Source organism: Ruditapes philippinarum, unplaced genomic scaffold (genome assembly GCF_026571515.1).
Source record: "Ruditapes philippinarum isolate M1 unplaced genomic scaffold, ASM2657151v2 ctg289_1_1_1_1, whole genome shotgun sequence".
NCBI lineage: Eukaryota > Metazoa > Mollusca > Bivalvia > Venerida > Veneridae > Ruditapes > Ruditapes philippinarum.
This window is the reverse complement of record NW_026864381.1, coordinates 179,023-191,779: the sequence shown is the minus strand read 5'-3', so window position 1 is coordinate 191,779 and position 12,757 is coordinate 179,023. Positions and strand designations below refer to the sequence as shown.

At 31.6% G+C, this 12,757-nt stretch overlaps 1 protein-coding gene across 11 annotated transcripts in view; it reads left to right on the top strand.

Moving 5' to 3' along the window:
* LOC132725406 (rho GTPase-activating protein 21-like) overlaps positions 1 to 12,757 on the top strand; it is a 68,534-nt gene that overhangs the window by 48,697 nt on the left and 7,080 nt on the right. For 5 of the 11 annotated variants that reach the window (XM_060710518.1, XM_060710516.1, XM_060710522.1 and 2 more), the window contains 10 exons: positions 1,111 to 1,275; positions 2,371 to 2,484; positions 4,673 to 4,796; positions 5,481 to 5,544; positions 6,169 to 6,282; positions 7,889 to 7,978; positions 8,709 to 8,753; positions 10,603 to 10,806; positions 11,271 to 11,472; positions 12,408 to 12,574. In XM_060710518.1, coding sequence (XP_060566501.1) covers positions 1,111 to 1,275; positions 2,371 to 2,484; positions 4,673 to 4,796; positions 5,481 to 5,544; positions 6,169 to 6,282; positions 7,889 to 7,978; positions 8,709 to 8,753; positions 10,603 to 10,806; positions 11,271 to 11,472; positions 12,408 to 12,574 — 1,289 coding nt within the window. The remainder of the gene's footprint in view (positions 1 to 1,110; positions 1,276 to 2,370; positions 2,485 to 4,672; positions 4,797 to 5,480; positions 5,545 to 6,168; positions 6,283 to 7,888; positions 7,979 to 8,708; positions 8,754 to 10,602; positions 10,807 to 11,270; positions 11,473 to 12,407; positions 12,575 to 12,757) is intronic. The other 6 variants (XM_060710519.1, XM_060710517.1, XM_060710525.1 and 3 more) reach the window with 6 other exon arrangements.

The window sequence follows — 12,757 nt, the reverse complement described above, 5'->3', positions numbered from 1 at the left end:
AATGTTTAAGTGATATTAATATTAAAATACAAAAATTAAGATACTATTAGTATGGAGCCTGGCCAGACTTCACAGAAGTGGACATTTGCCTTGCTAAATTATTGTGGTCGCAAAGGCTTGTCACTTTCAGTTTCGACAGGTTATTATATATGGAGAGGTTGCCGCCTTTAATTACAAGTATGAAAAACATTGTCTTTTAAATTGATGAAAACGGAGTAGACAATTTGCACTTACATTTTTACATTTGAAACTGACTTTTGCATGATTGTTTTGACTAGAAATTGAGAAAAAGAGTTTTTATTTATAAGTGGGAAAATGACTCAGTGTTGATGATAAAATTAGCCAAAAGTATATGAGCCGCACCATGACAAAACCAACATAATGGGTTTGCCACCAGCATGGATCCAGACCAGCCTGCACATCCGCGCAGTCTGATCAAGATCCATGCTGTTCGCTATCAGTTTCTCTACTTGTAATAGGGTTTGTAAGTGAACAGCATGGATCCTGATCAGACTGAGCGGATGCACAGACTGGTCTGGATCCATGCTGGTCGCAAACGCACTATGTTGGTTTTGTCATGATGCGGCTCATATATAGTTATTTGTTTTCTTAGTACATATTTTATTAGGTTATATCATTTCATCTATACACTTTGTTGTTGTAAATCTGTTTTGAAATATTGTTATTGTGGGTGTTGTAGATTCTGGCCCTTGGGCTCATCACTAACAAAAGAAAAATGTCATTAATATATGATGTATGTCCTGATATAGGCTATATATCAAATACAAAACATCACAGGTTCAAACAATTATCTAAACCCCTGGTTCTAATTTTTCACAAACCCATTTTCATTCTCCTTTGTTCTTTTGAAAACTTGAGGCAATAAAGCTTAAACCGAAAAAAAACCCCAACAAGATAGCGTCTTAAAAAGTCAAATATCAAAAGAAAAAATTAAAAGGTGAAGAAATTAAAACACGATCAATAGATTGAGTATTCTGATATATGTTAGAAATAGAAGGTTTGGTGATTTTGTTAGAATAGTAGGCTTTTTATTTTACTAGTTAGTGTTGTTGTCCAGTGTTCTTGATGTGAACTTGATGTTGTTTTTAGACTTGCCACAATCAGGGTATGAAAATGAGACGCCAGACGCTGATGTCACACCAAAGTCGTCACGCACTTTCACGCCCAAACATATTGTGACTCGAGATATTCGGGATGGAAAGACAACTCCTACTAACGTCCAGTGGTCTGGTAGGAGTCCAAGCCCAGCACGCGGTATATGTTGTTTCTATTTGCATGATTGTTGTTACATGTTGTAAATGGTGGACAAGTGGTCCTTCCCATTTGTTCATTATGCTTACAAAAAATTGTTTATCTATTTATTTATTTATTTATTTTGAAAGATTTAGATTTATTTTTTATTCTTTTGGACAATGACTTTGTCATATCTGTTCTTTTCCCTTTTCTGATATATTTATAAGGTTACTGAAAGTTCATATAGGAGTAATTTTTAAATTTATGTCTTTTTAATGTAAAAGCAAAACCTTAAAACAATTATTTATATGTCATTTATACACAACTGTCCGCCAGCTAAGTTCTATAGGGAAAAGATCGGATTACTAATCTAGAGGTTGCTGGTTAGATCCTAGGGCATGGCATAATTGTGTCTAATGTTCATTTGAGCCGCATCACGACAAAACCAACATATTGGGTTTGCGACCAGCTTGGATCCAGACCAGCCTGCGCATCCGCGCAGTCAGATCAAGATCCATGCTGTTCGCTATCAGTTTCTCTACTTGTAATAGGGTTTGTAAGCGAACAGCATGGATCCTGATCAGACTGCGAGGCTGGTCTGGATCCATGCTGGTAGCAAAAGCATTATGTTGGTTTTGTCATGATGCAGCTCATTTGTCTCTAATCACTGATTCAGAAATCATATGAGATTAGTAGCTGGTCACTTGTAGAAAAATTGGTATATATGGTGAGTTATCCAGGAAAGCCAGTTTGAATTGACTGCCTAGTGCTGAGATATGATTAAAATATGTGTAAAATATATCAAAACAATCAAACGAACAGAAGTCAAAGTTACTTGTGTTAAAATAGAAGAGATTGAAATGACCTGTATTTAGCTAGTAGCTTTTACTTTTTTTTATGTTTTTGAGTTTGCCTGTTTCTTTCTTTGATTCATATGCATGCCATAAATTACATTGAATAAGCGTACTAAACTGCAGAAATGGAGATAAAAGCAACAACATGGGTTGTTCTGACATTGCATGTTATTGTGACAAAAACATTATCAGGTTTAATAAGGTTAAGCAATAATTAAATTTCTAATAGTAAATACAATATTGAAGTTATATATTTTTACAGCAATGTCACCGAGCAATACAAGTGCCTTAAATAGTGGTGTTAGTATTTCTGCCTCCTCTATAACTGTGTCTCCCATAACAACATCAACTGTCAGGCTTCGCAGCAAACCAAACAGTAAGTTCTTCCTTCTAAAACAGTATAATTATCTTAACAAAATTACCTCCCTTCATACATGGTTTTTCAAATTACCTCCCTTGGTTTTCAGATTACTTTCATTTTTACAAGTATAATAAAATAACTTCCCAGTATGCATGTGAATGGTAAAATAAAAACCACCTCTTATATTATATAATTTACATTGTAAAATTACCTCCCTTTATATGTCAGTACAAAATTACCCCTCTCATATTGTACAACTTTACACTCATTTGTGATGGTCTGAATAAAGTTTCTGTTAGCAAGAGATACAGAAAATAAGTATCTTCACTGAAATCGCTTAAACATTCAAATAACTAGTAAATTACCTCCCTTGATAATGCTTTTAGAAGTAGCATATTAGGAGAGTGCTGGACAATGTTATCAATACTAAAACGAGTTGTTTGTTACTTAGTGACACAATAGGAAATAATCCAGTAAGCTTAGATTAGACTAGTTTTTTTCTCTATGCTGATCTTTCTAAACCATATCATTAAAATCATTTTAAACTTTTAGTTTTATATTTAGTTATTTTCCCCACATTTCCTTAAGATATTACCTCCCTCTCTTAAATTAAACATCATTTTAATATTTTGATAAAAAATTAACCACAATCAGTCCTGCCGTAAGGATACCATTGTAATTTGTTTTTAGCTCGACTATTCGAAGAATATGAGAGCTATTGTAGTCGCCCCGGCGTCGGCGTCGGCGTCAGCGTCCGCGTCCGCGTCTGCGTTGGTTAAAGTTTTTTGTAAAGTCAAATATCTCAATTATTACTTGAGATATTCAATTGAAACTTACAATACTTATTTATAGTAACAAGGTACATCAGATTGACAAGTTGGATAACTCTACCTACAATATTGACAGAATTATGCCCCTTTTTAACTTAGAAATTTTGGTTAAAGTTTTTTGTAAAGTCAAATATCTCAATTAATGCTTGAGATATTCAATTGAAACTTACAATACTTATTTATAGTAACAAGGTACATCAGATTGACAAGTTGGATAACTCTGCCTACAATATTGACAGAATTATGCCCCTTTTTAACTTAGAAATTTTGGTTATAGTTTTTTGTAAAGTCAAATATCTCAATTATTGCTTGAGATATTCAATTGAAACTTACAATACTTATTTATAGTAACAAGGTTCATCAGATTGACAAGTTGGATAACTCTGCCTACAATATTGACAGAATTATGCCCCTTTGGAACTTAGAAATTTTGGTTAAAGTTTTTTTGTAAAGTCAAATATCTCAATTATTGCTCGAGATATTCAATTGAAATTTAAAATACTTTTTTATAGTAACAATGTACATCAGTTTGCAAAATTGCATATCTCTGTCTGCAATATTTGCAGAATTATTTGCCCCTTTGAAACTTAGAAATTTTGGTTAAAGGTTAAAGGTCTTTAAAGATATTTACTTGAAACTTGACACATGCACTTATTGGAGGGTCATAATTGTATGTCACTGACCAAGTTCCACTCTATCTTGCGTTAAGGCTGATTCATATCCCCTTTTCTACTTAGTCTCTTGGTTAATGTTTTACATATCTCAAAATTATTAAAGATATTTATTTAAAACTTCACATAATTATGCATTTAGGGTCATAATTATAGGTCACTGACTAAGATCCATAATTCTATCTTGCATTTAGGCTGATTTTTCTCCCCTTTTTCAACTTAGAAATTCATGGTAAAGTTTTGCTTGTAAGCTGTTATCTCAATAACTACTGAAGGGTTTGTGCCTTTTTTGGGACAGTTTTATGCATTCATAATAATAAAGCAGTTATTTACTTGATAAAACATCTTGATAACAAGCCTTTTATGTATTCATAGGTTATTAGTATTATTATACTAGTACTCAATAAAACACCCTTGTGACAATACCTTCCGAATAGTCAAGCCAATACTGTATAATAAGACTCTCTCTAAGGCCTAAAACATGAATTTATAAAAAAAAATTAGCCCTTTTGTAAACTTAAAAAATTTAACATTATCAAGGCTCTTTTACTATCAAGCACTTAGAATAGTCGAGCATGCTGTCCTACCGACAGCTCTTGTTAATATTTCTAATCGTTCTAGCCCATTTTCATGGCAACTAACATGTCAATTTTTCTGTTGATGTATTGACAATAGATATTTATGCTGGAATGATAATTTAAGTTTCAGCAGAGGATTTTGAGACAAAATTACATCGTAGAACATCGTATCTGATGGCAACAGCTCCGGACAGATCAGCATCAAGCCTTAAAATGTCTCCAACAGTCTCTGTACCTCTAGATCCAAAGTAAGATTTACAATAATTTTTATGTTCTTTTGAAAACCTTATAGTGTCATTTATTACAGTAATTACTGGAGACTAGTGAAGGTGGAGAGCATGGGACTATGTAAGTTCTGTGAACATTAGACTATGTATGTTCTTTGGTTTGAATCCCATCTAATGGAGAGATCCTCTTTTATGATGGTGTGATTACTGGTAAAGACATAGAGGAAAGCAGTCTTCTCATGACTTTCAAGCACTATATCAAGGTCCCCACAAGAAAGAGTATTTGATATTAATGGAGAAATTAATAAAAAAAGTTCAAGTTTGAAATAATGCCTTGAGAAGCAACTAGGTTCTTTATTCTGTAAGTGGAAATTAGAAAGTCAACCTTGAACCTAAATAGTAAAAGCATTCCATATAAAAAAAAACAAGCTTGACATCACCAATTTATGTAAAGTTTAAGTAAATGCTGTTAAAGTCATATTTCTTGACTCAGATGTCAATATTGGGAACATGCATAAAAAACTGCATGGTAGCTTTCTATAATGATGATGAAAAATAATATAAACACCACTATTGTCCAATGAAAATCATTGTTACAAACATGACTTACTATAATAAAACAATAACTGTAATATCCACTTTGTCCTCCTTGTATGTTGTTGACATTATCTTCCTTTAATTATTATATTCTATTTAACCTTTCAGTACCCCTGCCACACTTAGTAAACACAAAAGTATGAGGAAGCTGAAAGATTTCTTTGGAGAAAAGGTCAGTTTTATATAAATCAGTACAATGATTTTACTGTTATTTAAAGCTATATGATATTGAATTTATTTTATGTTGCAATCATGAAGAAAGTTTGATATTGATGGTTTCTATCCACTTGGATGTCTGTAAATTGTTACTTGATTTGAACAAAAATCAACAGTGTAATGCATGTATTTGTATTTAATGTGGAGTGATTTGCTCATTATCAGTGTGCCTAATGATCAGAGCAATGGACTAGCCAATTAGTATTATTGATTTTTTTTCTGAGGAATTCTTTTGTATATACAACCATTCTTCAATGCTTATTAAATGATTAAACATATTCATTTAAACTTGATTGTGAAACATATATATGTAACTTATATAAATCATAAGCTAGACCGCTTCCTGGAGCTGACATGTAATTTGGTGTCGTATCAGAAATCATGGTGGTGACACAAGTAAGGTTCAAACTCACAATCCATGGGTTGAGAAGCCCTACATTGTTGAATAATTAATAAATTATAGTAAGGAGTAAGGCACATATTTCAGAATAACTGCACTGACATGTAGACATTTTCAGTTTTTTTGATATTTTGGGGGAACTATATACATGAATAAACATTGTTTTGTTTATATATTAAGACACCAAAGATTGTTGAAGCAACAGAGAGACGTATACCTGATCCTGCCAGCCCTATACAGCAAGTTACAAAAGAGGGAAGTTTGGGTGTAAAAGTTGATATGTTGGATGGCAAGGTAAGATATTTCAACAATATCTCACAGATCAAAGTGAATTAATGTTGTTTCAGCTATCACAAGTCAGTGGTTTAACCCAGGCCCCGTGTTCACAAAGAAAAGATCAGGATCAGGATAAGATGATCCTGATTTTATTTTCATTGTTTTATCAAACTAAAACTGATCCTATTATGCTAGAATTAAATGGTACATATTTAAAATATAAATAATTGCTTATTTGCAAAGAAACCAACCTATTATGGGATAAAATCTACAAATAACAAAACAAATACAAAAATAATCGGATCAAAATGAGGATCAATAATAGGATCAAGATCAAAATTTGGATCAACTGTAAAATGCCCATATCTTGTAAAAATAACAATAAATTTACTCTAAAATTTTTATAAACATGCTATTTCAAGTCCAGTTTTTACCAAGTTGATACTGAATATTTAATATATGAGGATCATAATGCAGAATATTTGAGTTTTTAAATTTGATCCTGATCTTGATCCTGATCCTTAAATCTTTGTGAACACGAGGCCAGGTGCCAGCACTGTGTATCTCTCACACATAGACTATTAATAAAAGTTAATAAATAAGTATATGGAAACATGCATATAAGGCCTACATATTGGCAATGATTTTATTGTTTTTACCTGGCTCACTCATACTCAAGTAGTTTACATCAAGGCAATCTTTCTTTTTGTGTTGTGCTTTGTTGTGCCACAGTGGAAAGTCTGCTCCTGGTTTCTTCTTCTAATATAAGTTTGATACATATCCCCTTTCCTAACAAAAGATAATGTCTTCTAATATTTTATTAAATCATAAAGGTTATTATTTATTTATTATCCTCCATAATACATGAAGATTTGAACGACAATTACACAACCAGTTTTTAAATAACTACAGACAAAACAAGTATACAAATGTGATATATACATTACAAGACAGAATATAGATAAACAAATGCAAGTACATCTAATCTATAAAATGTATACATTGGACAGCACAATTATATGATTTGCCCCTAACTGAAAAGTATAGCACTGAATAAGAATTAAGCCGGGGAAAAAATGCTTGTATATGATTTAGACTTCCCTCTAACCCTAGTACTAAAACGAAACACTAGGAAATAGAGAGCAGGGAAACAAATCTACAAGTTTTAATTCAATGACATTTTTATGAAAACCTAGCCCAGTTCACTAGATAATCGAAATGTCATTTTCATAAACAATATAAACGGTAACTGTTATGAAATTCATATTTATTGATTAAAATTCTTTGCATTTACCCTTATCAATGCTAATATCTTAGCATGACTTGTCCCTCTGTCAGTCTGGGCACAGATGTGCAAGCTAATCTAGGGCATGGGTATAATCTGTTGCTGAAAGCAATCTATGAGTAAATATAAAAAATATCCATGCAATGTTTATGCTTAAAATATTAAAGATTTAACACACACCTTTATTCATTTTTGTCAATAATAAAATTAATTTTCAACACAGATTTTTATAAAATTTTGAGGGTACTGCTAGAAGGAATTGCTATGTCTTAGAATATTTTGAGAAGTATTTAGATGGTGTTCCCATGATGTCATTAAACTCTAAAATTTGTATTACAGAGAGCCAGTGACAGGTCTTGGCGCCCGGTCTGGGCTGTATTACGAGGACATGCCTTATATCTGTGTAAGGAGAGACGGGATCCAGCAAATGTAAGCGTTCATTTAAAATCTCATTTCAAAATAATAATTGTGGGTGCAAAATTTGATTGAAGAACATTTTAGGTTTTTTTTATATTTTAAAGTGCAACATCCTTTGTTGATCAGAATTAAAAAAGCAAAAATACAATTTCACATAACTTAAGAATTTTAATGAGAAAGTATATTTTTTAAAAATTTTACTATGATTTATTTATACTACTGTCATTCAGAAATAATTTTAAACACTTTCATATGGTTTTAGACTTTGATTTTAGTACCAAAAATTTTTTTGTTTTTTTTCCCAGAGTCTTTTTCAAACTTAAAATTATTTTGACAGTCTTGCATCAAATTTTGCAGATTTTTCTATAAATATATAATATATATATTGTGTGGTGGTACTTACCTAGTCTTACTATTCACAGTATTAATGTTGTACTTGACACTTCTTATATAGTTAACAAGTTCAAATTGTCATAATATTATGGGTGTTGTTGTTTTATTTTATTTCCTCTTCTTTTTGTCATTTCAATAATAAAGTCAGTAACTGATCTTTAATTTCCAGGAAAAGGAATAGTAAAAAGTTTCTGTCTATTGTCTATGAAAATTAAAAAAAAAAACAAATACCTTCATTTTCTCTACTCGATGAAATACAAAATAAGGATAGATGTAACATATAAGTTATTAAAAAAACCCAAAACAAACAAAAATAGTAACTTTTATTTCAATATTAATCTTTTTACAGTTTGTTGCGCATGCACTCTCTGTCAAAGTGCGTGCTGGCTCTCAGGTGTGTATAGTAAACAAGAGTGATGTCCCTTTTTTGCAGAGTTGTGACCCTTGATTTCGGAGCTTTTTTTTTTTTTTTACATTTTTTCTGCTTTTCTACTTCTCTTTTTGCTTGCATTTTTGCAGATGATGCTGTTATAATTTTTAAGATGAAATATACAAAGATTAAAGCAGAACTTATCCTGACCCTCTTGAATTTATATAATGGACTTGACCGACTTTGAATTTGGAACAGTCCATTTGTTGATAAAGGGATTTCAGTATCAAAGTAATTAAATTATCATGTCTGACAGCATACATGTTTAGACTGGTCTGGCACTATACGAGGGCATAAAGTCTGTTGTTAAAGCCCCTTGAAGTTGATGGCAAAAAATGAGACTTTCTTTTGGAGAAAAATAGTAGATTGCTAGATCATGTGTCTTTGTTTTTGCTTATTTGCTTTTTATTGCCTAGAAACATATAGAACTATTTATTAATGTAGGATTAACTATTTATAGATTCTCATACTGTCACTGATTACGTACTTCTGAGTAAAGATAATTATTATATGTTGGTAAAATTTAAAAAAGTTTATAGTTTTTATGTCCTGCATTTAGGGGTGGGTGAGCATTTGGTTCTTCTATCTCACTGTTTGTCTGTGGACTGACTAAACAGTGGAATGTAGGGGCATTCATGTCCTATGGACAACTTTCTAATACATTTTTGTATATACACATGTTAACTCAAATATTATAAGCCAATTGCTGTTAATCAGTTGTGTATGAAATTTTGGCTTGTGAATTTGTGTTCTTTTAGACAATTTTGCAATTTTGCGAGATGGTTTTAATTTTCCTGCGTTTGTTTTGGGAAGGGGTGAGAGAGGGGGAATTTATACACAAGCACTATTCCAGTGTGGGGAAATTCATTTTACTCTGTGTACTGTTTAACTGATTTATAATTTACATTCCATACAGTTTCATACTATATATCAGTATAGCCTGCCATTCAATACATCTGTCTATATCATATATCAGACAAATAAAAACAGTATCTTTTTTGGGTTCATTTAAATAAGCATGTTTTATATTTTATTGCTATCAACTTTGAGAGTATGCTTCCTAGATATACTCAGCTCTTTACCCTGGTTTTCTTAAATGGACTTGCTCAACTTCCAGTTTTTAGGACTCTCCAGTATCGGTTATATTACTATACTGGTGGCTAAGGCTTATCACTCCTGTTTCCAGCTGGTTTAACAGTTAAACCAAATAGGGATTTAATTAATAATTAAAGAAAAACTTATAAGACATTGTATTTGAATGTAAACTGGTGATGGAAAAATAAAATTCTTGCTTTATTTGTCATGAGGGTTTCCATAGCCCTCATGTAACTATAATTCTGATGCTTGCTTATATTGGCTTACAGGGAAATTGCAGAAAATTGTGTGCGTATGATGGGTCAAAATCAAGTTATTATATGTTTAATGTTTACTATATTACAATTTGATAATAGAAATATAGTATGATATATTGAATTATTTAGTATAGAATTTTTTATACAGTGTAATATAGTATTTTACAGTAATAATCTTACATAATTATTCAAAATGATCAAAATATATTTGAAACTATTGCATACGTGGTATTACCAGTAAATGAAAATTGAATAAATTTGAAAAGTTAATAATTTTCTAATTGAATTCTCATTATTAAAGAGAGAATTAAAATTAAAACACCCTTTATAACCATTGTATAAAAAATTAAATAAATTTTAAAATTAAATGATATACTAATCAAGGTCTGATTACCGGTATTAAAGAATTGTTGAAAATAGAAATTTGAAAACTTCTTCATTCATGTTATGTTTTCTTCCAGCAGACGAACATATTCTCTTATGATGAGCAGCCAATTTCAATCAAATCTTGTATCGTGGATATAGCACACAGTTACACAAAACGTAAGAACGTGTTTCGAATGAAGACGTACAACGGGTCGGAATATTTGTTTCAGGCAGAAGACCATGACGAGATGATCTCGTGGATCAAGGAAATCAAGTGTAACAATAACCCAGATGCCGATGTGAGTATTAGAATTAATATTAAAGCATCGCTCAGTGAATGACCTTAAAAACCTAACCTTTATAATCGATGACTTCTAATCCAATTACCTCTCTGGCGTGGGTTCGATCCCCGGGAGATGCTTTGGTAGTTTAGCGCGGAGGAAGGTAGTCTAGTACTGGTGTAACTCTCCAGGAATGATGGTTAGGAAACTACCCACCGATATGACTGAAATACTGTTGGAAAAAGGCGTAAAATGAAACAAACAAACAAGTTAAAAGTCTCTTATGTAAAGTCAATTTCCTGTCTCTAGTATTGGAATACCTCCAGACACTTCAACAGTATTAAGGAATTTAACAATATTGGTGTGACTAGATAAAAAATGAAAAGGACATACAAAATGAAAAGAACATGAATGTTGAAAATTGCATCAATGATAACATTTGTACATTTCAATTGATGAATATTTTATTTATAATATTACAGTTCAGCGGGGTGACAAGCTCCGAGCTGATCATACGCAATAGTATAAGAAAAAGTCAAGAGCTTGTGGAGTCGTCGGTCACTACGAAAACCTCTCCTCCGCAAACACAAAAAATGGGCAAAAAACTTTCAATATCGTCAATAAAACAGAAAATGCCTCACTCACCTAGTCTGAAACGAAGAAAAACTACCTCCGGAGAAAAAGGTATACGTTTGATAATGGAAATAATTTCTTTGGAACAACTAATTGATTTCTGCTTTTCATACAAAATGATCATTGATAGAAAGTTATTTTAGTTTTTTTGATAATATTTTTTTTTGTGAACATGGTTTCTTTAAGGTATTTTAAAGTGGTTTATAATATTGTTTTCCCTTGAAAGAATTCAGTTTTTGAAATTAAATTGATAACAAACACAGTTTTCAGTATCATATGCAAATGAGAACCTAAAATCTTAATTGTAGCAAAATTTAAAAGTGCAGTTTATTTAAGAATTCACATTTTGTTCAGTTGTTCATTGCTCTGGCTTGTTTTGATGTCTCAGTAATAGCTCAATGATTAAAGTCTTAACTGTGCAAGCTTTGTATTTTATTTTATCACACACCCGTGCCGATTTTGCGACTCCGTAAATATGGTATTGCACGGCTGTGCATATATTTTAACGTGACGTCATTAGCGTTATACAAACATAGTGTAAAGATGCGCTAAATGTTAGCGTTATACTATAGGTGCGTCAATGAAAAATGACTCTTATTTCACTTAAATCAGTCTTTATTTTGGGTATGTGATAAATAGAATGTTAAATTCATGTATGTTCAATACTGAATTTATTGCACTTGTTGAATAAAAAGTATTATGCTCGCCAGAGGCTCGCATAAAATGTTATTCAACTTGTGCAATAAATTCAGTATTGAACTTACACTCATTCAATATCCTCTATTTATTGAAATACCTTTATGTATATCTGAGGGTTTGTACATTGAGTTATTATAGGTATCATAAAGTCATATATGTAGTAATTACCTGAGAGTTCATGTAATTATCTCTTGATTAGTTATAGCTTTACATCAAGGTTAGTTGATGCATTGAACTCTCCAACTTTCATTTATCATTTATTCTTATCTCATATTTTATATCAACAGTAGATGAGTCAGGGAAGCCAAAGACATGGAAGGGCAAGTTGGGTAAAAGTTTCAAGAAACAGTTTGGTTCGAGCCCGTCTAACGTAGACAGAATAACACCGGTACCCGAGTCAGTTGGCATGTTCGGATCTTCCCTTGATGATTGTACTCCATCCCCAAACAACGAAGTATGTACTGTTACCATAGTTTTATATGTTAACTCTTTATCTTATATATTTCTTACTTTTTAACCCTTACCATGGTAGATTTCTTTGAATTAAGAATTTCTATGGTAAGTTGGAGAGATTTACAGTATAGTCAAGTTCATAAATTATTAATTAGTTTTGAAAAAGTTTTACTATTATCAAAAT